At 35.8% G+C, this 26042-nt stretch overlaps 1 protein-coding gene across 1 annotated transcript; it reads right to left on the bottom strand.

Annotated features, from left to right (window-relative positions):
- Positions 1-1405: 1405 nt before the first annotated feature.
- LOC132555951 (RNA polymerase II-associated protein 1-like) lies at positions 1406-25779 on the bottom strand. Its single transcript, XM_060220329.1, has 31 exons — positions 25662-25779; positions 24477-24691; positions 23848-23976; positions 23270-23310; positions 22532-22621; positions 21499-21652; positions 20717-20872; positions 20437-20568; positions 19836-19951; positions 19282-19383; positions 18716-18817; positions 18204-18371; positions 16500-16649; positions 15758-15895; positions 15521-15590; positions 14833-14936; positions 10417-10475; positions 10005-10106; positions 9544-9720; positions 8890-9037; positions 8428-8609; positions 7218-7413; positions 6485-6628; positions 5966-6102; positions 5492-5689; positions 4998-5123; positions 4430-4587; positions 3688-3820; positions 3174-3339; positions 2264-2488; positions 1406-1893 (listed from the first exon to the last, which is right to left on the bottom strand). The coding sequence occupies exons 2-31, from the start codon at positions 24676-24678 to the stop codon at positions 1759-1761; spliced, it is 4140 nt and encodes a 1379-aa protein (XP_060076312.1). The 5' UTR covers positions 24679-24691; positions 25662-25779; the 3' UTR covers positions 1406-1758.
- Between the last annotated feature and the right edge of the window lie 263 nt (positions 25780-26042).

The raw sequence follows: 26042 nt of genomic DNA, 5'->3' as shown, positions 1-26042 counted from the left end.
TAAATGATAAATGAACTACAGCTATTAGCACTGGAAAACATTTGTCTATAAAAAAAATACTGTATTTTCTTGTGTGATATGAAATTGGTAGTTAGTGTGCCCGATGGTTCCTTTATTTTTAACTTTGTTGGAATTAGGCAACCTATCATTACTTATATTACCCGTAATCGATGACGCTGAAGAAGTTTGCCATTTTGCAACACTTGATCTTAATATCCTTGTATTATTTCGGGCCTCTATTTATTCCATGTTCTTTGGTTGTTTAGTTGTGATAGCAAGTCATTCACTAGTGTTTTAATCTTACATATTGTTTTTATATTATAAAATGTATATTTATAAAAGAATATGATGCAATACAATGTGTATGATACATTACAAAGTATATCAATGAGTGATCGCTGTATAATTGGTGCCTATAGGGCACAATCCATAGGACGAGTGTCGATCATCAATACAACATCTACTGATGTACGACTATTTGTAGTGGTATTTAGATAAATGCTTTAAAATATGGCTGTTTTATCAAGTATCCAACATTAGCATCTGGCGTTCTGTAAGTACACACCAATAAAAACCCCTTGTCATTGTAGTGATAGACTCCAATCATTTCAATGTCATCATGTTTAGTGGAGTTGTCTTAAAATAACAGCTGAATCTTTGTGATGAATTAATCTACATCTATCAAGAATGGCAATGTGTTTCAATTATTTCAGAAAAACACACAGTGTGAAACAACACAATAATACAAGTCTTTTATCTATCAGGTAGTGTCAAGGACGATTTGCTTGTGTGATATAAAAAGTAGTGTCAAGGACGATTTGCTTGTGTGATATGGTAGTTAGTGTGCCTCATGGTTCCCTTGATTTTAACTTTGTTGTAATTAGGGAACACATCATAACTTACATTACCGTAATTGTGTTGTAAATGACGCTGAAGAAGTTTGCCTTTTGGGACCTTCTAGCCACCTATAATTCTACAACCACATGGACAAACAGAGAACACTGCATCATAACATTGAAGTTCAATCAACCCTTAGGGCCAGGTGAGCAATTAAACTCTTCAAACAGTATTGTCTCTTATAAGCTGCAGAGCTGGTGGGTTATACAGCTTGCGGTTCTGGAGTCATTCTTTTTGTATAAGTATGTAGCTATAATTTGGTCTTCATCTGCTTATCAAGCTAACAGTCTTGCTTTGATACAACTTTCTCTTCAGGAGAAGTAACGATAATTAACTACATTTTCAAGATGGCAATACACACACAATACTTACAGCAATTCCTGGATGTCTCAATATACAACAAAGTTTGTGGTAATGTATGGTTTTAAAATGTAAAAGTGCTAGTGTTAAGGGGGTATGTAACACAGAATGAGGTCCTGAAATCACTGTATAATAAAAAAAATAGTCATTGAAAATACATAATCTTTTTAATGTTCAGCACTATTTCATTACAAATAAAAATCACAAAACATAAATCACTTGCATACATAAAGAGGGTTTTCCTGTATCTATCACATACACCTGAGCATACTTTTCATTCTTCCTTACCACTTTAAAGAAAGTAAAAATTGTCTGCAGTTACTTTATCACTGCAGATAATTCAGGCAGGGAAAAGGATTCACAGACAGCGCCAAATAGTATTGAAAGTAAAATTAGTCTATTGCACTTGTTTCCAATCAGTTGGTTCAGGTGTACCAAACCAAAAATAGTAAACACTCACTGAAGTTAACATATCACTGTTCAAGTCAGTATTTCTTTCAGCTAGATTTTCTTTAAGCTCTTTTCAATATCCACCAGCAGTTTTTGTCGTAATGGAGGAAGTATGTCATATAACTCCATCCCATAATTCCTGGAAACATCTGCTGTTTTGTAGAACAATAGGTGTTGTCTCACTTCCTGGAGAAGAAGAAAATGGCAACATTACAGTATTGTGTAATTGATATACCACACAATTGAAGAGAAGATGGGACCAGCCAACTTTACACAAGAAGGACTCCCACTTCAATCAATGCAAAGTTTCACATGACATGTTGTGTCAATGATGTGAACAGATTATCTTCTGACTTCTAAAATTCATTTTTTAATAGACATGTCTTTGGGGCCCTGACAGGGTTGCAGTGCATGTTGTGTTTAATCTATAACATGATTCATTTTGAGACATGAGGAATTGGACACTCTATTTCCTGGCTGGCAGCAGTGTCCCAGAGCATGCTGAGTTTGAGCTAAAGTAAAGTAAGTTTTTCAAGACATGAGGAGTTGGACATACCGTTCTTTGGCTGGCAAAGGTGTCGCGAAGCATGTTCTGCTTTAGCTGAGTGTGTTTGCCATCCTGGGTGTAACAGAAACGGTTCACATGATGAACAGCTGTGAGATAAAATACTGGACACCAGCGAGGTTGGACACTTCCAGACAGCAAGCCTTCCAGGTACAGACGAAGCATCTCTAGGTCTGACTCCTCTGGTGTCAGAAAACCCTCAATGGGGATCAGCAGCTAAAATAGTAAAACAACGTAATGATCAACAGGTGCAGTAAGAATAAGAGGAGATAACTCCTCTTAAACATTTAAGCATAGAAAAAAATATCATTGATCCTGGTCTTAAAGAACTGGTTTGTTGGTACTTTAAATGTAACCTTTCAGACAGAAATCAAGATGGACCTACAAGTGTTAATACATGCCTTGAAAAGCTTTGTTGAAGCTTGCCAGAAAACAAAATAAGATAAGTAGGTCTGTCTGTATCATAAATGATCCAACTGGTCAAACCGATAAATAAATGCACTAAATCCAAGCGTAATGCAGTGCCTGTAAAATTTCATGAATTGTATAAAATTTTTACGAGGACATCAGTATTTCCGTTTCAAAGCAGATTGCCGCACCCCTACCAATACATTCAACTTTTGCTATAAAAGTGAAGAGAAAAAATATCTATTTATATGGATATCGTACAAACATGTAAACATGTCTCCATGTATGATCTTTGCCATACTGAAGTCGTATTTCTTAATAGATACTACTCAGCTTAAGAATGTTTTAATCTTGTCTTTGCATAATTACCAATTGGAAGTATTCGCAAAAATTTTCCGCGTCTCGTAAATTAGGCAAATGAAGCATATATTGGGGCTTTAACAGAAGACTGATCTGACATTCAACAATCCATTTGTAATGTTTATGTTCTAACCTCTTTAACAGGAAGGTATAGAGTTCTCAGTATACCCCGATACTCCACCCAAACCGCCCGCCTCAGCTGTATTGCATGTCTCTGTTGTAGAGGAAGCAGCAAGTAACATCCAAATAGAGAGTCCCCAAAGGATACAGCCTCATACTGCTGGAGTAAGGCCACATATCTGTAACACAAGTACCACTATGATTGGTTAAAACAGATCACATGACCATTTGAAATATCATCTTCTTAATAAACAAGCTTACAGGTTACTTTTCACATCTGGCTGGGTAATAATGAAACTATTTTAATGTTTTTGCTTATCCAGAGACATTATCCATGATTGGTTAGGTAAAACCTTAAGACAGTGTTAGACTTCAGATCATTTTATGATCCTGGTGCCTCATCAATTCAGATGTACATGCTTTTAATGAATTCCTGCCATCATTTCAATCGGACTAATCCATTACTAGCCGTTCAGGTTCACAATTAACCGAGTTGGTGGAAAAAAGAAACTAAGGCAAGGACTTACAAGTCATAGAAGGACACAAGTCCAGGGATATCTTCCTCAAAGTCCAGCTTGTTTAGAAGAGTTGGTGTGGTGTAGCGTTGTAGCAGAGCCTCTAGATAACAATGGACGGTGCGGTCAAGGAAGAGATCATTACCTACAACCAATGAAATAACATCAGCTTTAATTACATATTGTTAGTCCAGATAATTCTACAGCAGAATACTTTGTTGTATAAGACAACAGATTTTACACTATAACCTTACAGTTCTTTAATCACAATGGTTAATGTGCTTTATTTATACCAGAAATGTTGGTTAGTATTCAATGGTCTGTATATCTGTATCAGCTTTAAAGATAACCATGGAATATAGCAAATTATAATCTCTATACCCAATTGTTTCAGGAGTCTCTGTTCAAATTTTTCTAATGTTCAGATTTTGCCTTCATTTTTATTGAATATGAGTATGGGTAATGATTTTGGTGATGTGTTGGTATTTTCTTGTTGTTTTAAATTCTCAGAGTGAGAAAACTATTAGTACGTTCCATGATGAGGTTGAGATGTGTGATAACGATTTAAATACATGATTATTTAACACAATCAGGTAATTTCAAAACAATTTGTGTTTCCATAGATAAAAGATTTGTAAATTCCTAATAAAAGCAAACAACATTAAGGTTTGTATAACTTTGGGGGCTGTTTATTGAAATTTAATTTTGTATAATCTTGGGGACTGTTTACCATGAAACAGGACAAGCTACATACCTGTGAGGAAAACACACATGATGCGTGACATTTTGAGTGTGATGGAGATGGTGGCCATTTTATCTCCCTGGCAGACCTCCAGTAGGTAAATCCACTGCAGGACAGCGGTCACTGTGTCCAGTTGACCCACAGACAGAGCATTCTGGACATCTCCGCCCCTGTTCGCCACAAACTTTATACATTCATACTCAGTGACCTCAAATTGCTCCTTTTCAACATTTACATACCACAGTTGTTTCATATCATTTCCAGCAGTATGATAGCCAGTTTTATAAATGTGTCTGAATTTGAAGTCATTGGCATTCTTCAAACCCAGTTTTATACAAATTAGACAAACAATGTTTCAGAGACAACTGGGTTTCAACCCAGTTTTGTATAAGAAAGCCGTTGGACGTTACCATCACTTAAAAGTTCACAGTAAACTCAGCAAGGTTATATTTCCACAGAAAATGTTAATGTTTAATATTTTCTTTTAAAAAGTTATTGGATTATCATATAATCTATGTATGTATTACATAGAAAAAGAAGACGAAATTCCCACCCGTCGTGCGTGTTAAGTTATACTCACACAGAGCTGAAGACATTGTACAAGTTAATGAGTGGGACAAACATCCAGTCACAGGGCATTAAACACTCGCCAGACCGTGAAGTAAAAAACTTATCTGTCTCAAGGGGAATCATCGTAAAACAATATCTAAAACAGAACAAAATTTTTTAAAAATGCAATTTTAAAACAATATCTAATAGAAAAACCAAACATTTTTTGAACAATGCATTTAATATACTGAATAGAAATCTAACACAGATAGTGTAAATAAACACAGACAAAAACAGAACAAAGTTGACCTTTGACTAATACTTCATTCTGGCCTGAATAAAGTGAAGATTATTATTTTGATAATTTCTGATCATCATTATTTTTACCGATAGACTAAAGTTGCGAAAAAACGAGAAATATAGGTAATAAAAAAATTAAAATAGGCAATTACATGAACTCTGTGTTTTTTTTTTGTTTTCTTTTTTCATTTTAAACTTTACATACAATTTTACATGTAAACTCACCTGGATTTGTGCACCATTTGCTCGCGATCACTGAATGACTTGAGGTAAGTGGCACGGAGTGTGTTCAGTTGAGTATGACATCCTTGTAACAGCTCTCTCTGTGGTGCGGGGTCCTCCTGTGTTACCTGCGTCACGTGCCGAGTGTCCGACAGCTTGAGATCAGCTAATTCCCCACATGCTCTGTCATCACTCTCAAGTCTACAACAGATTGATATTTTTCCATTGAAACTTACCATTGAACCAGGACACAACATGACTACAAGGACATTGTGTATACAGCACGTTTATGCAACATACAAAGTGTGTTTGGCTACTGGTCAAATGCCTATTAATTCACACTAATATGTTGCTATGAAATTCTGGATAGTCTCTACAAATTTTTACATCCTCTCATTGAATCTGAAAAAAGCCATATCCTGATTACAGGATTTTAGAGTGTTCAATTTAGAAAGGTTATATTTTGTTTAAGTGTACCTCCATAAGCTGGGACTGAACACAATCGTGGACAGAATGTCGTGAACAATATGCTCACTTCCATAGTGGAGTCTCATCAGCAAGGTCAAGGTCAGTCTTTGTATCACAGAAAGGTTAAGCTGTGTCTGCTCCAGGTCCTGCAAATCCGATGATTAGTGATGTTTAAAAGGTCCACATCTCATTCATACTAATAGTTATTGTTTATCACTGAAGTTTACAAATTTTTCTTTATTATTTTATCATTTCCACTACATAAACAAACACTTCAGACAAGGTTTAATAAAAAAAATTAATTGATGTTAAAATGAATTAAGAACTGTAAACCAATATCAATATACAATGTATTTCAAAATTTTCAAAAGTAGAACACTGTATATATATATATATATATACATATAAACCTTTGTATGATAAATAAAGCGACCTGATGGTCAGATGGAAAGGAAATACAAAGAGATACAAAGATACAAAAAGATAAACAACCATCTCCCTCTTCCTCCAGGAGTGTTAACTACTTACCGACATAATCACCAGCTTCAGGTAGAAATAATGCAGAATGTTTTCAAACTTGGTAAAGTAGTTACCATGGAGATGGGATGTGCTAACAGAGGTCTTTTGTAGGTAAATCCATAGGTCTTTGTGACTCAGTACCCATGGTAGCACCTGTAGTTGAAAAGACATTAACATTAGCTTAAAGCTCCACAATGACCTAAAACCTAAACTAAATATTCTCTACTTCAAGGAAATGTCCACTATGCATACTACATAATGTACATAAGTGTAGAATCTGAGAATGGCTGTCACCAGGCTGTAGGACGTCCTGTGTATAGATACTAAATTCACCCTGACTTGGATGCCCCTGTGTATACTACACAGTGTACAAAGATGTCTCGAGGATGGCTGTCACCAGGATGTAGGACGTCCTGTGTATAGATACTAAACTCACCCTGACTTGGATGCCCCTGTGTATACTACACAGTGTACAAACATGTCTGAGGATGGCTGTCACCAGGCTGTAGGACGTTCTGTGTATAGATACTAAACTCACCCTGACTTGGATGCCCCTGTGTATACTACACAGTGTACAAACATGTCTGAGGATGGTTGTCATGTGGCCATTGGGCATTCTGTTTATAGATACTGAACTCACCCTGACTTGGATGAACCTTTGTATACTACACAGTGTACAAACATGTCTGAGGATGGCTGTCATGTGGCCATTGGGCATTCTGTTTATAGATACTGAACTCACCATGACTTGGATGCCCCTGTGTATACTGCAAAGTGTATAAATCTGTCTCATTATGGCTGTTACTAGGCCGTATGGTGTTCCTGAGGTAAGAATTGGATGTTGGCCATCATCAAGCTCTGTGCATCCCAGATCTGGAACACTGGGTGTTATCTCCAACACAGGGGATTTAGATCGAGACAACAATTGGGAATGATTGCTGCAATGATATAAACATTATTATCAAATGATGATTATTTAGTAAGTGGAGCAAAGTACTGACTACATACATATATAGCTAGAGGGGCATTGACTAAATATACATATAGGGAGCAGCACACAGACCTGATACTTACACAGCTAGGGGGCAGCACATAGACTTGTTACTTACACAGCTAGAGGGCAGCACTCAGGCCTGATACTTACACAGCTAGGGGGCAGCACACAGACCTGATACTTACACAGCTAGAGGGCAGCACTCAGGCCTGATACTTACACAGCTAGGGGGCAGCACACAGACTTGTTACTTACACAGCTAGAGGGCAGCACTCAGGCCTGATACTTACACAGCTTGGGGGCAGCACTCATACCTGATACTTACACAGCTATAGGGCAGCACTCATACCTGATACTTACACAGCTAGGGGGCAGCACACAGACCTGATACTTACACAGCTAGGGCGCAGCACACAGTCGTGGCAGCACACAGACCTGATACACAGCTAGGGGCAGCACACAGTCGTGAGACTTACACAGCTGATACTTTTTCACAGCTAGAGGGCAGCACTCAGACCTGATACTTATACAGCAAGAGGGCAGCACTCAGGCCTGAAACTTACACAGCTAAAGGGCAGCACTCAGACCTGATACTTACACAGCTAGAGGGCAGCACTCAGACCTGATACTTATACAGCAAGAGGGCAGCACTCACCCCTGATACTTATACAGCAAGAGGGCAGCACTCACCCCTGATACTTACACAACTTGAGGGCAGCACTCACACCTGATACTTCTACAGCTAGTATAAACCTGGTACTTGCACAATTAGGCGGCAGTACCGAATGTATCCTTGCTAACACAACCTTGAGGAATTTAACTGACACCATTAGCTTTAAGAGGTAGCACTGACCTGAGATTGGAGAAAATGACCTGGAAACCAAAGCCGAATGTATCCTTGCTAACACAACCTTGAGGAATTTAACTGACACCATTAGCTTTAAGAGGTAGCACTGACCTGAGATTGGAGAAAATGACCTGGAAACCAAAGCCTGACCAACATGGCTCCAGAACGGTGGAAAGATAATCTTCTACACTCTGCAGACTGACAACAGCACTGACAGATACCTGTGACTGCCAGCGAGCATAGTAAGATGTTACAAAGTTGATACAGGCCACAGCCAGCTGAAGGCTCTGCTTCTGTTAATACAATACAAGGAAAGGTTTTCAATTTGAGACAGTGACATGGAAATTTATAAAACACTAAATCAGGTTAAAATGTAACATCATATTCTACATTCTACATCTACATTTATTTCTACAACACAATTTTGCTCATGTTCAGACATTTTTTGAAATAGCGGGAAATGCCAATTATTATTATTAAGAGGTCTAGTATTCTACAGTTGCCATATTACCAGCTAAAATCTATGTTTTTACATAATCTATTTATCATCTATGATCAAAACACACAACTGACCTTGATTTGGTAGGTGTCCTTGATCTCAGACAAGTGTTTCTGTAGGACAGATATCAATGGCTGTAGAAGGTCAGCAACATGACCCCAATTTACGGTTGGCATGGCAACCGTCTCAGTCTTGGAAGTCTCTGGTGACATACCATCTGCACTGGTGTTGAAATTCAGTGGAATAAAAAGTTGACAAAATAGGTGAAATAATGTCACATTTATTTTCTCAGCATTTTCAAGTGCGATTATGATATATGAATTATTTGGTTCAGAATAGTAAAATAAACAAAAAGGAAGACAGTCTTTTTTCCTGGAGGTAAAAATGGTCACAGAATATCACTTGCCCATAATTTTTTGTTTTCCTTGAATAGAAATTAGGAACTTTGCATTTCAGTCAAACATGAAAATATTTCTGCAATTCTTATGCATACTTTTATCAATGGTAAATATTGTTAGCTCTGTACCTCCCACAATACCGTTTCTTAATAACAGAATGATACCAGTGTCAATATGGACGATATGGACTAAATAGTTTGAGGTTGGATGTGGAATGAAGTAACCCACTGCTCCATTATTCCAGCCTTGTGTAGACAAATTTGTTTGAACCAATGTAAGTGAGAATCATGCTCTCATTTCTACCATACATATCATATCAACAAGAAATACCTTCTAACAAATGCTGCTTTTTGATTGGCTGTTACTGCTGTTCCAGCTAAGTGAACTGCTGCCTCTAAGACGCCAACAAGCTCCACATACTGCTCCATCCTTTGAGGACTGACTGACTCCCCAGTAACATCCTGCTGCAGCTGCTGAAGCTGTTTCACAAATGTTGGAAACAAGTCGCTGGAAATAAAATTATTTTCCTGAAGACTATGTGTATCTATAACGAAAAAGTCTGACGAAATCATTATATTGAAATGTGTCTGTTTCTATGATATCAAAACGTCACAACTAGATTCATCTGTAACTTATAGAATGTTTCTGTAGCCATGCTGTTCAATATGCATAATCTGAAGACGTTTACACTCTATTATACAGTCAGTACTCACATGAATGTTTCTGTAGCCTGGGCGTACAGTAAACAGAGTCTGAGGACTTGTACACTCTATTGTACAGTCGGTACTCACATGAAAGTTTCTGAAGCCAGGCCGTACAGTAAACAGAGTTTGAGGACACGCAGACTCTCAATCTGTAACTGGTAACAATCTGCATCAGCTAACTGGAGATGACTGCAAGCAAATTCAATTCATAGTGAAGATTTGTTTCATGTATTTTGCGGTACCCACATTTCTTCTCAAAAAAGATGAAATCCAAAATCACAAAAATTAAGGAGAAATTTTCTGATTCAGCAAAGAAATCTGGAATTGTATATTGATATTACCAGTGCTGAAAATCCACCAAAATATTTAACAATTTATCATATTGTCGTAAAGTTGTGTATGAACTTAGTTTTGATAACAATATCTACATTTAATATGCATTACACAGAGGTCAATCTAAATGTTCCAATTATTTATATACTTAGATGTCCTTCTTTACCTTGGCTGATCAGCAATCAGATATCTCAGGAGTTGTTTGTGTAAGTGATGTTTTGAGATCTGGAAAACAGACAAAAAAATAGACTGTAAATTAAGATGCTTAGCCCATCTGTTTCAATGGTAATATCATTTTATTACTTTTTCTCCCAATTCAAGTGTTGTATTGAATTATTAAAGTGACAATTCAAGTGTTGTATTAATTATAAAAGTGACAATTCAAGTGTTGTATTGAATTATAAAAGTGACAATTCAAGTGTTGTATTAATTATAAAAGTGACAATTCAAGTGTTGTATTGAATTATAAAAGTGACAATTCAAGTGTTGTATTAATTATAAAAGTGACAATTCAAGTGTTGTATTGAATTATAAAAGTGACAATTCAAGTGTTGTATTAATTATAAAAGTGACAATTCAAGTGTTGTATTAATTATAAAAGTGACAATTCAAGTGTTGTATCAAATTATAAAAGTGACAATTCAAGTGTTGTATTAATTATAAAAGTGACAATTCAAGTGTTATATTGAATTATAAAAGTGACATTTCAAGTGTTGTACTAAATTATAAAAGTGACAATTCAAGTGTTGTACTAAATTATAAAAGTGACCACATCATCAATTTAAAAAGGATTGTTTCATTGGGAAAATTACCCTAAAACTTTGACAATAATAATACTTCTATGAAAATAAGGTAACAGCCTGTGTATATTGATAATAATACTATCTATATGAAATAAGGTAACAGACTAAGTAAGGTAACAGCCCGCTGTGTACAGTGATAATAATACTTCCTATTGACTAAGTAAGTAAGGTAAGGTAACAGCCCGCTGTGTACAGTGTAACAGCCCGCTGTGTACAGTGATAATAATACTTCCTATTGACTAAGTAAGGTAACAGCAGTAAGGTAACAGCCCGCTGTGTACAGTGATAATAATACTTCCTATTGACTAAGTAAGGTAACAGCAGTAAGGTAACAGCCCGCTGTGTACAGTGATAATAATACTTCCTATTGACTAAGTAAGGTAACAGCAGTAAGGTAACAGCCCGCTGTGTACAGTGATAATAATACTTCCTATTGACTAAGTAAGGTAACAGCAGTAAGATAACAGCAGTAAGGTAACAGCCCGCTGTGTACAGTGATAATAATACTTCCTATTGACTAAGTAAGGTAACAGCAGTAAGGTAACAGCCCGCTGTGTACAGTGATAATAATACTTCCTATTGACTAAGTAAGGTAACAGCCCGCTGTGTACAGTGATAATAATACTTCCTATTGACTAAGTAAGGTAACAGCAGTAAGGTAACAGCCCGCTGTGTACAGTGATAATAATACTTCCTATTGACTAAGTAAGGTAACAGCAGGAAGGTCATCAGCTGTAATGTACAGCCCGCTGTGTACAGTGATAATAATACTTCCTATTGACTAAGTAAGGTAACAGCCCGCTGTGTACAGTGATAATAATACTTCCTAGAACAGCCCGCTGTGTACAGTGATAATAATACTTCCTATTGACTAAGTAAGGTAACAGCTGTTAGGTTACTTCATTGTAAGTAAGGTAACAGCCCGCTGTGTACAGTGATAATAATACTTCCTATTGACTAAGTAAGGTAACAGCCCGCTGTGTACAGTGATAATAATACTTCCTATTGACTAAGTAAGGTAACAGCCCGCTGTGTACAGTGATAATAATACTTCCTATTGACTAAGTAAGTGTGTACAGTGATAATAATACTTCATTGCTAAGTAAGGTAACAGCAAGTAAGGTAACAGCCCGCTGTGTACAGTGATAATAATACTTCCTATTGACTAAGTAAGGTAACAGCAGTAAGGTAACAGCCCGCTGTGTACAGTGATAATAATACTTCCTATTGACTAAGTAAGGTAACAGCAGTTATGTAACATACAGCTGTGTACAGTGATAATAATACTTCCTATTGACTAAGTAAGGTAACAGCAGTAAGGTAACAGCAGTAAGGTAACAGCCCGCTGTGTACAGTGATAATAATACTTCCTATTGACTAAGTAAGGTAACAGCAGTAAGGTAACAGCCCGCTGTGTACAGTGATAATAATACTTCCTATTGACTAAGTAAGGTGACTAAATAATACTTCCTATTGACTAAGTAAGGTAACAGCCCGCTGTGTACAGTGATAATAATACTTCCTATTGACTAAGTAAGGTAACAGCAGTAAGGTAACAGCCCGCTGTGTACAGTGATAATAATACTTCCTATTGACTAAGTAAGGTAACAGCCCGCTGTGTACAGTGATAATAATACTTGCTATTGACTAAGTAAGGTAACAGCCCGCTGTGTACAGTGATAATAATACTTCCTATTGACTAAGTAAGGTAACAGCAGTAAGGTAACAGCCCGCTGTGTACAGTGATAATAATACTTCCTATTGACTAAGTAAGGTAACAGCCCGCTGTGTACAGTGATAATAATACTTCCTATTGACTAAGTAAGGTAACAGCAGTAAGGTAACAGCCCGCTGTGTACAGTGATAATAATACTTCCTATTGACTAAGTAAGGTAACAGCCCGCTGTGTACAGTGATAATAATACTTCCTATTGACTAAGTAAGGTAACAGCAGTAAGGTAACAGCCCGCTGTGTACAGTGATAATAATACTTCCTATTGACTAAGTAAGGTAACAGCCCGCTGTGTACAGTGATAATAATACTTCCTATTGACTAAGTAAGGTAACAGCAGTGATAATAATACTTCCTATTGGTAAGCAGTAAGGTAACAGCCCGCTGTGTACAGTGATAATAATACTTCCTATTGACTAAGTAAGGTAACAGCCACCGCTGTGTACAGTGATAATAATACTTCCTATTGACTAAGTAAGGTAACAGCAGTAAGGTAACAGCCCGCTGTGTACAGTGATAATAATACTTCCTATTGACTAAGTAAGATAACAGCAGTAAGGTAACAGCCCGCTGTGTACAGTGATAATAATACTTCCTATTGACTAAGTAAGATAACAGCAGTAAGGTAACAGCCCGCTGTGTACAGTGATAATAATACTTCCTATTGACTAAGTAAGGTAACAGCAGTAAGGTAACAGCCCGCTGTGTACAGTGATAATAATACTTCCTATTGACTAAGTAAGGTAACAGCAGTAAGGTAACAGCCCAGCCCGCTGTGTACAGTGATAATAATACTTCCTATTGACTAAGTAAGGTAACAGCAGTAAGGTAACAGCCAGCCCGCTGTGTACAGTGATAATAATACTTCCTATTGACTAAGTAAGGTAACAGCAGTAAGGTAACAGCCCGCTGTGTACAGTGATAATAATACTTCCTATTGACTAAGTAAGGTAACAGCAGTAAGGTAACAGCCCGCTGTGTACAGGCATAATACTACTTCCTAATGACTACGTATTGACTAAGTAAGGTAACAGCAGTAAGGTAACAGCCCGCTGTGTACAGTGATAATAATACTTCCTATTGACTAAGTAAGGTAACAGCCCGCTGTGTACAGTGATAATAATACTTCCTATTGACTAAGTAAGGTAACAGCAGTAAGGTAACAGCAGTAAGGTAACAGCCCGCTGTGTACAGTGATAATAATACTTCCTATTGACTAAGTAAGGTAACAGCAGTAAGGTAACAGCAGTAAGGTAACAGCCCGCTGTGTACAGTGATAATAATACTTCCTATTGACTAAGTAAGGTAACAGCAGTAAGGTAACAGTGTGTTCAGTGTAATAATACTTCCTATTGACTAAGTAAGGTAACAGCAGTAAGACTAAGTAACAGCAGTAAGGTAACAGCAGTAAGGTAACAGCCCGCCGTGTACAGTGATAATAATACTTCCTATTGACTAAGTAAGGTAACAGCCCGCTGTGTACAGCAATAATAATACTTCCTAGCGTGATCAATTTACCCTGTGGCAGGCTTTCATTTTACGAAGGATTGCACAAGACACACAAGTAATACAAACTTAGAATTATAGACCCAGATAGTGAAATAAACTGTTTTCATACTTCTAGGACTCCTCGTTGATGTTAAGGGCCTAAATTTTGAAATATTGGGAGATGACGGAGTGAAATCAAAATTGCTTGAAAGAAAAGTCAATATATTTCTTTTTTGTGAAGGAAGCTTATCATACTTGCATGATGTTACATATCTATAAAAAGAGGTGTAATCAACTGGTGTTTATCATCACTTAGAGATGTCTTACCACAAACCGTAACTTAGTTACAACAACTGCCAAACTAGTTCTCAGTATATATACCACTATTGTTAGCCCAAATTGAAATGTGTGATGGGGTCTTACTGCAGGAGAAAACCAAACATTCCAGGGAAACCAACATGGTTGCCAAGGTTCCCATCTGATTGAGAAATCAAACTTATCTAGGTAAAAGGAGAGAAAATATCTCTGTGCTATCTGACCATCTGAAGAGAAGACTTACCAAGTGAGCAGCAATATGTCTACCAGCCTGGGCCAGGGCTCGCATCAGTTTCATCACTACTGGAACTGGTGTACCATAGAGGTCAGACAAAGGAGCATCTCTCACTGAGGACAGGGATTCAATGTATGGTAAGCTGTGGTTAAGGTGTTAACTTATACATACAGCTGTGTTGTCAGAACAAGTTATACCACCATAAGAGATTCGATTAAAAGCATGCCACTTGTAAACACAGAATTTCAAAATGTGGAACATTCTTCCATAAAAGAATTTTCAATAAAACAAAAGAAATATTTCCTACTGGAAAAACTTTCAATTGTGTTAAGGAAACCCATAATTGTGCAATAATGTTTCAAAATGGCTCCTGCAGACACAATATCAAATTTCTGATTGAACCAAAACAAAATTTTTCTAGCATCCTTCACTAAATTGCCAGAATTAGTTTTGGTTCATTGCCATCAGTGGAACTAAAGAAGTTCAAACTGTTTTGGAGAACAAGGTTCGCACAGTATAATCTTCTTTCAAAATGACTGTCATGTCATCTGACCAGGTTGAAAGATATCAACGCTTTAACACCATCCTTCACTTAATATCCCCATCAATTTTAATGATAATGACCACAGGTCATCTTGACCCTTCTGGTCAGGTGACTAATAAATCATATTGCACTAATACTGGTATGTGTCCTTACCTTGATCCTGCCAACATGTTGGTAAGAACTCACGTATAACCATTTCAATCAAACCTGGGCACAGCATCACCTTAATGAAAAATATACATTTTTGTAGGCACTTGATTTCGTGGATACATCATGATCTTGAGTGTCTCTAGTGCTATAATCCATGTCAGCAAAAATCAATCCCCTCGAAATAAATGACTTTTCAGTAAACAGGTTGGTCTGCATACAAAATTAATCTAACAAACCTACCTTATATGCCACTGTGGTGGAATGTCTAACAACCCGTGTCAGAATACCAATAATATGAAGCACAGTGGGGGCCTGGGGACGACACTGATCTAGCAGGAATCGTATCCTTGGTAACAGGTTCATTCTCTCTACAAGACACTGAAATCAGCAGATGCAAATAAAATGCAAACAAATAATTAAAAACTGAGAGAATGGCAATTTAAACACACATTAAAGTTTACATTAAAAAAAAACCTATGAAAATTTCTGAAAAGTACTATCAAAATTATCATTGATTTGGGGCTGAAGTTAATTAACATAATCGTATATCAAATATAACAGTTGTAAATGTTTATAAAAACTGAGTTCAATATTGCAGGCTTACAAAATTAAACCAATGAATAGATACCAACTCTATGATGTATAAAAATTTATCAAGAACCTGATCGGTAAACACAGGTAAAATAATTAATCATGAAGGTGATATCCACATGTGATGGAACCACTCAAGGATGTCTTTTCTAGTAGCTGCCCATGATAGCTGAACATCCCACTCAGTTACAAAATAGTGACAGTTCGCTGTTAATCCAGACTTTTTCATTTTAGTCTGATGTCATCCTGAGTTATTTACTAATTTTAAAGACTTTCTTTTGGTCAGGGAACAGTACCTACAACCATTCTGATATGGACAAACAACCAACAGCGAGGCCAAAAGTGAGGTTCAACTTAATGAGCATTATACAGAATAGAAAAGATTTGATACCAAAATAACATCACGCTTGAGAACATCTGCATCGGTTTCCTGAACTGTGTTCTCATCATCCTCTTCCTTGGGAACTGACTGATTTTGTGATGGGTTCATCTCTGGGATCACATGTCCCTGATACCAGGAGAACACTTGGTCAAGTGCAAGCTGTTATAAAAATGTCATAAATGTATTTATATGAATATAGAAAATGTCAAGTTCTCGCTTCCATGCATGTAAGTATCATTGTTTAATGAATTTGCAAAAGTTGATCAAATGTGACCTTTGACCTTTTAACCCTGACTGATGATTACCTGATATGGAAAGATGTGGAATTGATGTAATGATGCCATAGGGTGAATATGAACCACATTTGTTGAATGGTTCTGAAGATATGAAGGAATGGACAGACAGGGATAAGACTATATGTCCCCAATACAATTTAGGAACAAGACAGAGTTTTATGAAGTAACAATAGTTCTTGCCAAAAGAAACAACTATGTATATTGCACATTAACATTAAATCAAAGAAACAATATTGGAAAGAAAAACATTCAAACAGGTTGTCAAGAATGTTCTACAGCCATGGTCTGAAAAATCTAAAACAGAAGGTATTTTCACTCATGATAAATGTTCTATAGCCATGGTCTGAAAAATCTAAAAACAGAAGATATTTTCACTCCTGATCAATGTTCTATAGCCATGGTCTGAAAAATCTAAAAACAGAAGATATTTTCACTCCCGATAAATGTTCTATAGCCATGGTCTGAAAAATCTAAAAACAGAAGATATTTTCACTCCTGATCAATGTTCTATTACCGTGGTCTGAAAAATCTAAAAAAAGAAGGTATTTTCACTCCCGATAAATGTTCTATAGCCATGGTCTGAAAAATCTAAAAACAGAAGATATTTTCACTCCCGATAAACGTTCTTTAGCCGTGGTCTGAAAAATCTAAAAACAAGATATTTTCACTCCCGATAAATGTTCTATAGCCGTGGTCTGAAACATCTAAAAACAGAAGGTATTTTCACTCCCGATAAATGTTCTATAGCCATGGTCTGAAAAATCTAAAAACAGAAGATATTTTCACTCCCGATAAACGTTCTTTAGCCGTGGTCTGAAAAATCTAAAAACAAGATATTTTCACTCCCGATAAATGTTCTATAGCCGTGGTCTGAAACATCTAAAAACAGAAGATATTTTCACTCCCGATAAATGTTCTTTAGCCGTGGTCTGAAACATCTAAAAACAGAAGGTATTTTCACTCCCGATAAATGTTCTATAGCCATGGTCTGAAAAATCTAAAAACAAAGGATATTTTCACTCCCGATAAACGTTCTTTAGCCATGGTCTGAAAAATCTAAAAACAAGATATTTTCACTCCCGATAAATGTTCTATAGCCGTGGTCTGAAAAATCTAAAAACAAGATATTTTCACTCCCGATAAATGTTCTATAGCCGTGGTCTGAAACATCTAAAAACAGAAGGTATTTTCACTCCCGATAAATGTTCTATAGCCATGGTCTGAAAAATCTAAAAACAGAAGGTTTTTCACTCTTGATAAATGATCTACAGCCATGGTAGTAGTCTGAAAACAGGTTTCTTCATTCTTGATAAAGTTCAACATGAGGGAGAATGATTTTCTCAGAAGATAAATTGGTCAGGAGAATTATCATTATTTAGGATTTAAAAAATGAGTAACCTTAACACAACACACTGACCTCATCTGCAGGATTGACCAGAAGATTGTAGAGGGCATGTACGGATGCTGACAGGACCATGTCAATTTTGTCATCCATTGCCCATCGCACCAAGAAGACAACGCCCCCATCCAACACTGCTGGGAGTATAGCCGACTGAACGAGCTGACTCAGTTCACCACTTCGTGCCTAGAAATGGAAGAGATCGTACATTACAGTACAAAACAGACAATTAAGCTTTGCTGAACCAATATATATATATATATATATCCTTTTATCAAGAGATTTAGGAGATTTAGAAATTATATCTTTGTTTTTGTCAGACAGGAAAGAAACAAGAAATGACTTCACAATATTGAAGTTTTGATATCTACTTAGATCGGATACATCTTATGATTAAAAAAAGTCATCAACAATACAGTAAAGGAAAGTAAAAATAGAAATGAAGGCCAAACTATAAAAAAAATTGTAATATGATTTTTTTTTAGGTCTGATGATATTTAACACTACTCAATGTTTGCCAATGAAGATACCTTAGAGAAGATGCGGGCCAGTGTGTTGAGAGCTATGACACGTTGCTGCGTGTTGGTACTCCGAGCAAGCAGAAAAAGTTCCTCTAGAGTGTATCCTGCTCTCTACAAAATCAACAATCAACACTCAATGACAGATCTTGGTATCCATCTACAAACAACAGAAGCTGAAACAATTTGAAATCATAGTACCACATGACCACTTCCAATCACATTAATAATGTCTTTAAATGATCATACTGTCCAAAAATACCACATTTTAAAGAAAATCCTTTTTATATTTCAAACCATTTACATGGTCATATCTTTGATACTAACTACAATTGTGACATTGCAAAACTTTTTTTTTAAAATTGAGAAAGATTTGAAAAAAAAAAAATATATATATATAAAATCTGAATGATGATTTTTTTCCATCATACATTTCAGACACACCACGCAAATTAAATTCTTTTTAAACTCATAAAATTTGTCCATACATGAATCAGTTGAACTTTCGATGATGTGACAAATTATTTAATAACACCTGCAGTTATACAATAAGTAGTAGATATCTAATTGCTACAAACCTCTGGTTCGTTACCATGGTGATGTAATCCAGAGGTCACAGGAAGGTCAAGATCAGCATGTAATATTTGACCTTTAAAGTCGAATCTTGCTTGCTGACCTGTCTAGTAAAATAAAAAATAAAATACAAGTGTTTTATCAATAATAAAGCACATATTATAAGACCTTAAATGAATTTTCATTTCATATGAAATTTAAGAAACAAGTCTTTGAAATTTTGGTTTTCGCAAACCTTGGTGAGCAAAAATCAAAATATTTTATGACAAGTTTCATCAATTCTCATATGAAATCAAAACACATTAAAAATAATTTTCATCATTCCTCACTGGCATTGTCAATGAAACACACACCAGGAAATGATATAATAGTGACATGCAAAATTATCACATGGGCAAATTCACTGGATATGTGATAAATATTCAACTTTGACCCTTGTATGACACAATTGATAATAGAGTTCTTTTCTGGGATGTACAGTTCTATTTTACTTATTGATACTTGTGATGGACATACAATTCTATCTCTATTTTTATATACGATATAACAGATTTCTTACATGTGTGTCTCCTGTTTTAGGGGGAGGTAACTCTTTCATCCAGGATAACTTGTCATACTCTGCCTTGTCCATATTAATCCATTTTTTGTCAGGTTTCACAGGTAGTTCATCTTCACCTACACACAGTAAACAAGTGGAAGTACAAAATGAAAACTGTTCAAACTAGAAATTTTGTAATTAATAAATGTAAAGGAAAGAGACATAAGGAGTTACTTACTGTATACAACACAAGGAGGAAAACATTAGAGATCAGGTATTCAACAAGATGAAGGGACTCAGATTTATTTAAGACACACTACTAAATCATACAGTTTGCGTCCATGGAAACCTAGACTGTCGACAGCTTACCTAAAGTAAGGACTCAGATTTATCTCAGTCACACTACTAAATCATACAGTCTGTGTCCAAGAAAACCTTGACTGTTGACAGCTTACCTAAAGTAAGGACTCAGATTTATCTCAGTCACACCACTAAATCATACAGTCTGTGTCCAAGAAAACCTTGACTGTTGACAGCTTACGTTAATTAAGGACTCAGATTTACCTCAGTCATGCTACTAATCATAGCTTTTCCAAGAAAACCTAGATTGTGGACAGCTTACCTAAAGCAAGAGACTCTGATTTATCTTTCTGTGACTTGTCTTTTTCCAAAGGCTGAGGAGGTGGTATGGAGAATTCAGGTGTGGCGTTTTCCTTTTTTGATTTTGATTTAATAAATGACACCAGTTTTGGATCTGTAGAGAAAAATATACCAATAAATTCATACAACCTTCAGGATTATAAATACAAGGCTTGCAGTTCTTTCACCAAGAAATAAGTTTGGTTTTATTTTATCAAAGAATCACTTTAAGGAAATACCTTTTCTTTTTCACCATGACTTACCTAACATTTCAATAAGCTTTTGCTGTTCCTGTAAAATTTCTGCTTCTGACATGGCAGTCATTTTTTCTGTGTTCTCTTGATGAATTTGTCTGGCTTCATCCTTTCCAAAGGTAGCACTTAGTCCTCGCCCTTCTACCAGGTGGGGACCTGCATCACCTGTAGAATAAATCTCATTACAGGGTGGAGAATAACAAAGATCTTACATACAAGGCTTTCACTGAGCTTTACTGGTGAAGTGAAATGCCAAAAGAAATGGCCAACTTTATCAGATAAATTCATATTAAATATAAAAGCTGTCTGTTTCAGAAAACTCAAGCTTTGCGAAAAACTAAAGTTAATTGAAAGAGTGGCTATAATACTGTGATGTTGAATTATACTCAGCTGTTATTGTTTCCATAGTACCTGTTTGAAACATCACACAGGCATGGACACGTAATGTTTACACAGGTGATACCTAATATTCTCAATCGTGCATGAATAGTTATAATTGTAGGTATACAGCTGAGGACTTTCAGGGGTCAGTCTGATCATTACCATCAACGGTACATACCTCTTTGCTCTCTGACTGACTCAAAACACCTGTAATCACATCTAGACAATGTCCTTGTATTTGTAACATTTCCTGACTAAAAAATAATTACAACTTAAAAGATTGACCTGTTTCTCTGTTCTGCTACATGGCGACCAACACATTTCACCCTGTCCTGGGAAAATCTATGGGTGTTCAAAAGATTGGAGAAATTGAGAGTGAAACCCTCTGATTTTAAATATGTATCATATACCTGAGACACAAGTCTCCATGGAGGCTTGTGATGCTGAAGTTGTGGAAACTTTGGCTTCTTCCTGTTGTAACATCACACCAAAGTAACCAGCACCTCGTGTAGAAAACTGCTGGGCAAACAGACTCCTTGTCTTTCCAGGACTAGCAGTCTTTGTCTGTGACAATAACAACTTCATTTAAACAATGTGGTAAAATCACTTGCATCCTAGTAATTAAACAACTTTCTTTACTTATCAAATGAAATAATCATATACACATTTTGCACAGAGTAAATGTGTGAAAATAAGCCAAACATTAATGATTACAAGTACAGTTTATATTTTATTTTTTTATTTTTTGTTTGTTTTGTTTTTTTGTGTTTTTTTCATATTTACTTACTCATTAATTGTAGTGAGGTGTAGTCTATTTTTATACAAAAATACACAAAACTCAGTCTCATCCAGTTCCTTTCACATTTAGGATTATAGAACTTTATACACATGGTGTGTTGGATTGTTGAACTGGGACACTGAAGGAAAACTTATCTGATGTGTTTAGGGTATTAACATCTGTCAGATTTACCTGTGTTGGATTATCACACTGGGACACTGAAGGAAAACTTATCTGATGTGTTTGGGGCATTAACATCTGTCAGATTTACCTGTGTTGCATTATCACACTGGAACACTGAAGGGAAACTTATCTGATGTGTTTGGGGTATTAACATCTGTCAGATTTACCTGTGTTGGATTATCACACTGGGACACTGAAGGGAAACTTATCTGATGTGTTTGGGGTATTAACATCTGTCAGATTTACCTGTGTTGGATTATCACACTGGGACACTGAAGGAAAACTTATCTGATGTGTTTGGGGTATTAACATCTGTCAGATTTACCTGTGTTGGATTATCACACTGGGACACTGAAGGAAAACTTATCTGATGTGTTTGGGGTATTAACATCTGTCAGATTTACCTGTGTTGGATTATCACACTGGGACACTGAAGGGAAACTTATCTGATGTGTTTGGGGTATAACATCTGTCAGATTTACCTGTGTTGGATTATCACACCGGAACACTGAAGGGAAAGCTTGGTTAGCATGTCTAGGGAGGTGAACCTGACTTGTCTTGGTGTCTCTTTCCTGTTTAAATATAAATAGCAAACAGTCATAATCCAAGTGTCTTGTTCTATATAAATCTACATCTAATTGGACACAAGTTTAGATTGATGTACAAATTATAGCCCTGATTTTTTTAGTGATTCCTGGAGATTATATTTGCAGTTTTCCTGTCTAAATACCTTCAGTAAATATACCATAATTTACCATCTATCTAACATGATTCATATGAAAGTACCAGATATTTGTTTCCCAGTAATAAAATAATGTACAGTAAATGTGAGGTATCAAAGTCCCCAAATAAAAGTCAAAGCTGTCTATAAAGGACACTGACTTCAGGTTCCAATGCAATATAGATCATAGTATTTGAACCCCTGTAAAGGTCACTTGCTCTGCTCCCTTAAGTGGCCTTTATAGACAGGTTTGACTGTACATATTTCAAAATCTATAATACTGTGTACACGTTGTATTGAGAGAAGGTCAAATTCACAAAATGGTACCTTATCACAGGAAAAGTGGAATTGAAACTTACAGCATTGACGATTTTACACAGCAGCTGCTTTACATCGGTTGTATTTTCACAGATGTAATATTTAAAGCAGGTTTTTATCTTTGTGTCGTAACATTTTTTACCATATTAATAATATTGAAATATATTTTGATGAAACTTACAATAATTTTGGTTAACACTGCAGCAGTAGATGAGTCTGTTTCTGAAATAATGAATTCAATATCAATACACCTTACTGTTTTTTTTCGCAATAAATATGTTAGAATTATTTAAAGTAGTTCAATTCAACAGAATAACATTCATTAAAGTTTATGGCAAATTTAACTAAATCACAAATATGAATGGTACAAAGTACAAAATAACTGCGGTTTATTTTTTTCCAGGTCGTAAGATTACTTGTGCACTTCAATCATGGCAATCAAAAGTGATAGATATAAACTGAAACAACATCAAATACCAAATCAAAATACTGAATGTATGATATGTCTGGAATCCATGCATTGATTCCGTTTAACCATCCAAGAATCTGGCTTGGTCAACACAAGTGATAAACCAAACATGATTCTATTATATTCATAATGAATGGAGGGGGATGCATGGTCTTCCCAGTTTATCAACTTTGAACATTTATCTTTAAATATCATTGTCAGGATATATTTGGCTTAAAACGTAAGCAAATCTATATACTATAAATGACATTGCAAGGTTACATTTGGGAATGTAAACATGGTGACCTTACTATCGATTCTTTCTTCAGGACTAAGGTTCATTTCTGCTTCTCTTTTCTGTCTTCTGATTTTCTTCTCCTGTTGACTCTTAAACCTAGACTTTTTAACTGGTGGCACACTTTGTGGTTCAGGAGGAAAAACTAAAAAAATTCACAGTATGGTTTGGAGTAGAATTTCCCCATTACACATTAGACAAAAAATTGACCCTTTGTCTAGATTAACAGCGATTTAAAGTTAATTACATTTCAGCCACATACACAGTGCCTGTATACATTTTATATGTACCATAGTGATTTTCAAAATATAGTCATGACAATGCTGAATAATGTCAAATAGAACAAGTACATATTTGTCATAACTTTTTCAATTGTTCAAAGTTTCAAAGAAGTCATGAAAAAAAAAAAATGTTCTTTATAAAATGCAATTTCAGCACATTATTACTTTTTTCCAAATTAGATCTATGATGAATTGACGCATCCACAATAATCGTTACATAAACAACTCCAATTGGTGAAATCAAATCTTATTGACATTTTTTTAAGCATGACAATTGCGGAAATAACATAACTACTAAACTCTGTACTTTTACAGTATTTATCACTGCAGCTGTTGTATGATTAAGTAAAACTTTGCATTCTACCTTCCATGTTTACTATGTCTCGATTTGGCCCTATTCTGTCATTGTCAGGTTTGCTGTCTTGAGTATCCTCACTAGAACTGGACTTGCGTTTGTCTGGACGCTTGACCACTGTGACTGCTGGTTTTTCCTGGTTAGCCATGAATTCTTTTTGAAATTTAAGGAGATCTTCCTCTGTATCACCTGGTTTAGGTCTAGGAAACATCTTGGAGAAATATCTAAAATGATAAAAAGTTAATGAAATGAATTGTTTATAAAACTTGTACATCAAACATCATCACATTCAATTTTATTTGATTATTCAGACTTACAAGACCCTATATTTACTGTAAAAGAATGAAGTATAGAAAAACATGTTCAGTCCCCATTTGCTTAAACTATTGACTTTTTAGTCTCCAGCTGGATGCTCTGCCATTTAACAAACAGGAAATTCCCACTAATTGTGAATAGTATGATAATCTTTGCTTTCAATTTCTCCACTTACAATGCTGGAATTACTTGTAAATATATGATGTAAATTATAAAAATATGAATCCTTTGATAGTTTGGGTGTCTCAAAGAGGTGATTGTTAATGCACTGACAGTGTGACTGTCACTTTCACAAGTCTATAAGCCATTTTTTTTATCACACTTAATCATTTATGTTTACACATTAATCGACCTCCTTCATCATAATCAGTGATTTTTTGTAAGGACTTGATCAGGTGAGTTTAAACCATCATCATGTCAGTAACTATTACACTCATCTCTTACACAAATTTAATTAAACGAGTTTTCATAAATTTGAACTCTCATGGAAAATCCTGGTAGCTGGGAGCAGTGGGCCGTTTTCACCACTTTATTCACAGTCAAAAGTAAGGCAGGCCATACTACGTGAAATTAAAAATAGCGAAATGAAGGGACTAACTTGCGGGGAAAAGTCGTTTCGATACTTTTGAAAATGTATTGATTTATGTATTGAATTGATTTTTAAAGGGGTTTTATCATTAATAAATATTGCTCATTCCATTAACGGAAAATTGTTCACTTAATATGACACTCTAGTTAACAATTTTTCAGGCATCGAAACGACTTTTGTAACAACTTGGTACCAAAAGAACTAGAATGAGAGTCCATTCAGCTTTGAGGGACCCTGGACCCATTGGCTTCCCTAAAGGATCCCATTTAAAAAAGTCACGAAGTAAACACCTTTTGACGCCTTATATTTAGATTGGTCCAACAGAATAAGCAACTACGAAATCGTTGTCATAAGCCTAATTAATCAGAACTTTTCAAAAGTTAACAGAATCGACATCATGCATCTTGTACTGCGCGCCACCATTTTGAGAATCCCCGGATGAAGTTAACGCGATCGTAATGCCACAGTAGGAAAAACCCGGATGTATATTAGCGTATACTAAATCCTACTTCCGGTTGTTTCCATAACGACGTGATCAAGCTGAAGGTACAGTCTTGTGAAAAATTGGTAAGAAAACTTATGGAAATAACACTATTCAGTACTTACATTTCAACAATATTATACTAATATGAGCGCTACATCAATTTAGAATTCTTTTGTGATTTTTTAAC

The sequence above is a fragment of the Ylistrum balloti genome, unplaced genomic scaffold (genome assembly GCF_031769215.1).
Source record: "Ylistrum balloti isolate Yb309-2 unplaced genomic scaffold, AGI_CSIRO_Ybal_v1 Utg370532, whole genome shotgun sequence".
In the NCBI taxonomy this organism is placed as follows: domain Eukaryota; kingdom Metazoa; phylum Mollusca; class Bivalvia; order Pectinida; family Pectinidae; genus Ylistrum; species Ylistrum balloti.
This window is presented reverse-complemented; position numbering and strand designations above follow the sequence as displayed.

Coding starts and splice junctions, on each gene's coding strand:
- LOC132555951 (XM_060220329.1), bottom strand. CDS start 24,678: ATGTTTCCTAGACCTAAACCAGGTGATACAGAGGAAGATCTCCTTAAA. Junction 20,873..21,498: donor CATGGAGACTTGTGTCTCAG/GTATATGATACA, acceptor TTTATTCTACAG/GTGATGCAGGTCCCCACCTG. Junction 6,103..6,484: donor TGAAGCTGGTGATTATGTCG/GTAAGTAGTTAA, acceptor TCGGATTTGCAG/GACCTGGAGCAGACACAGCT.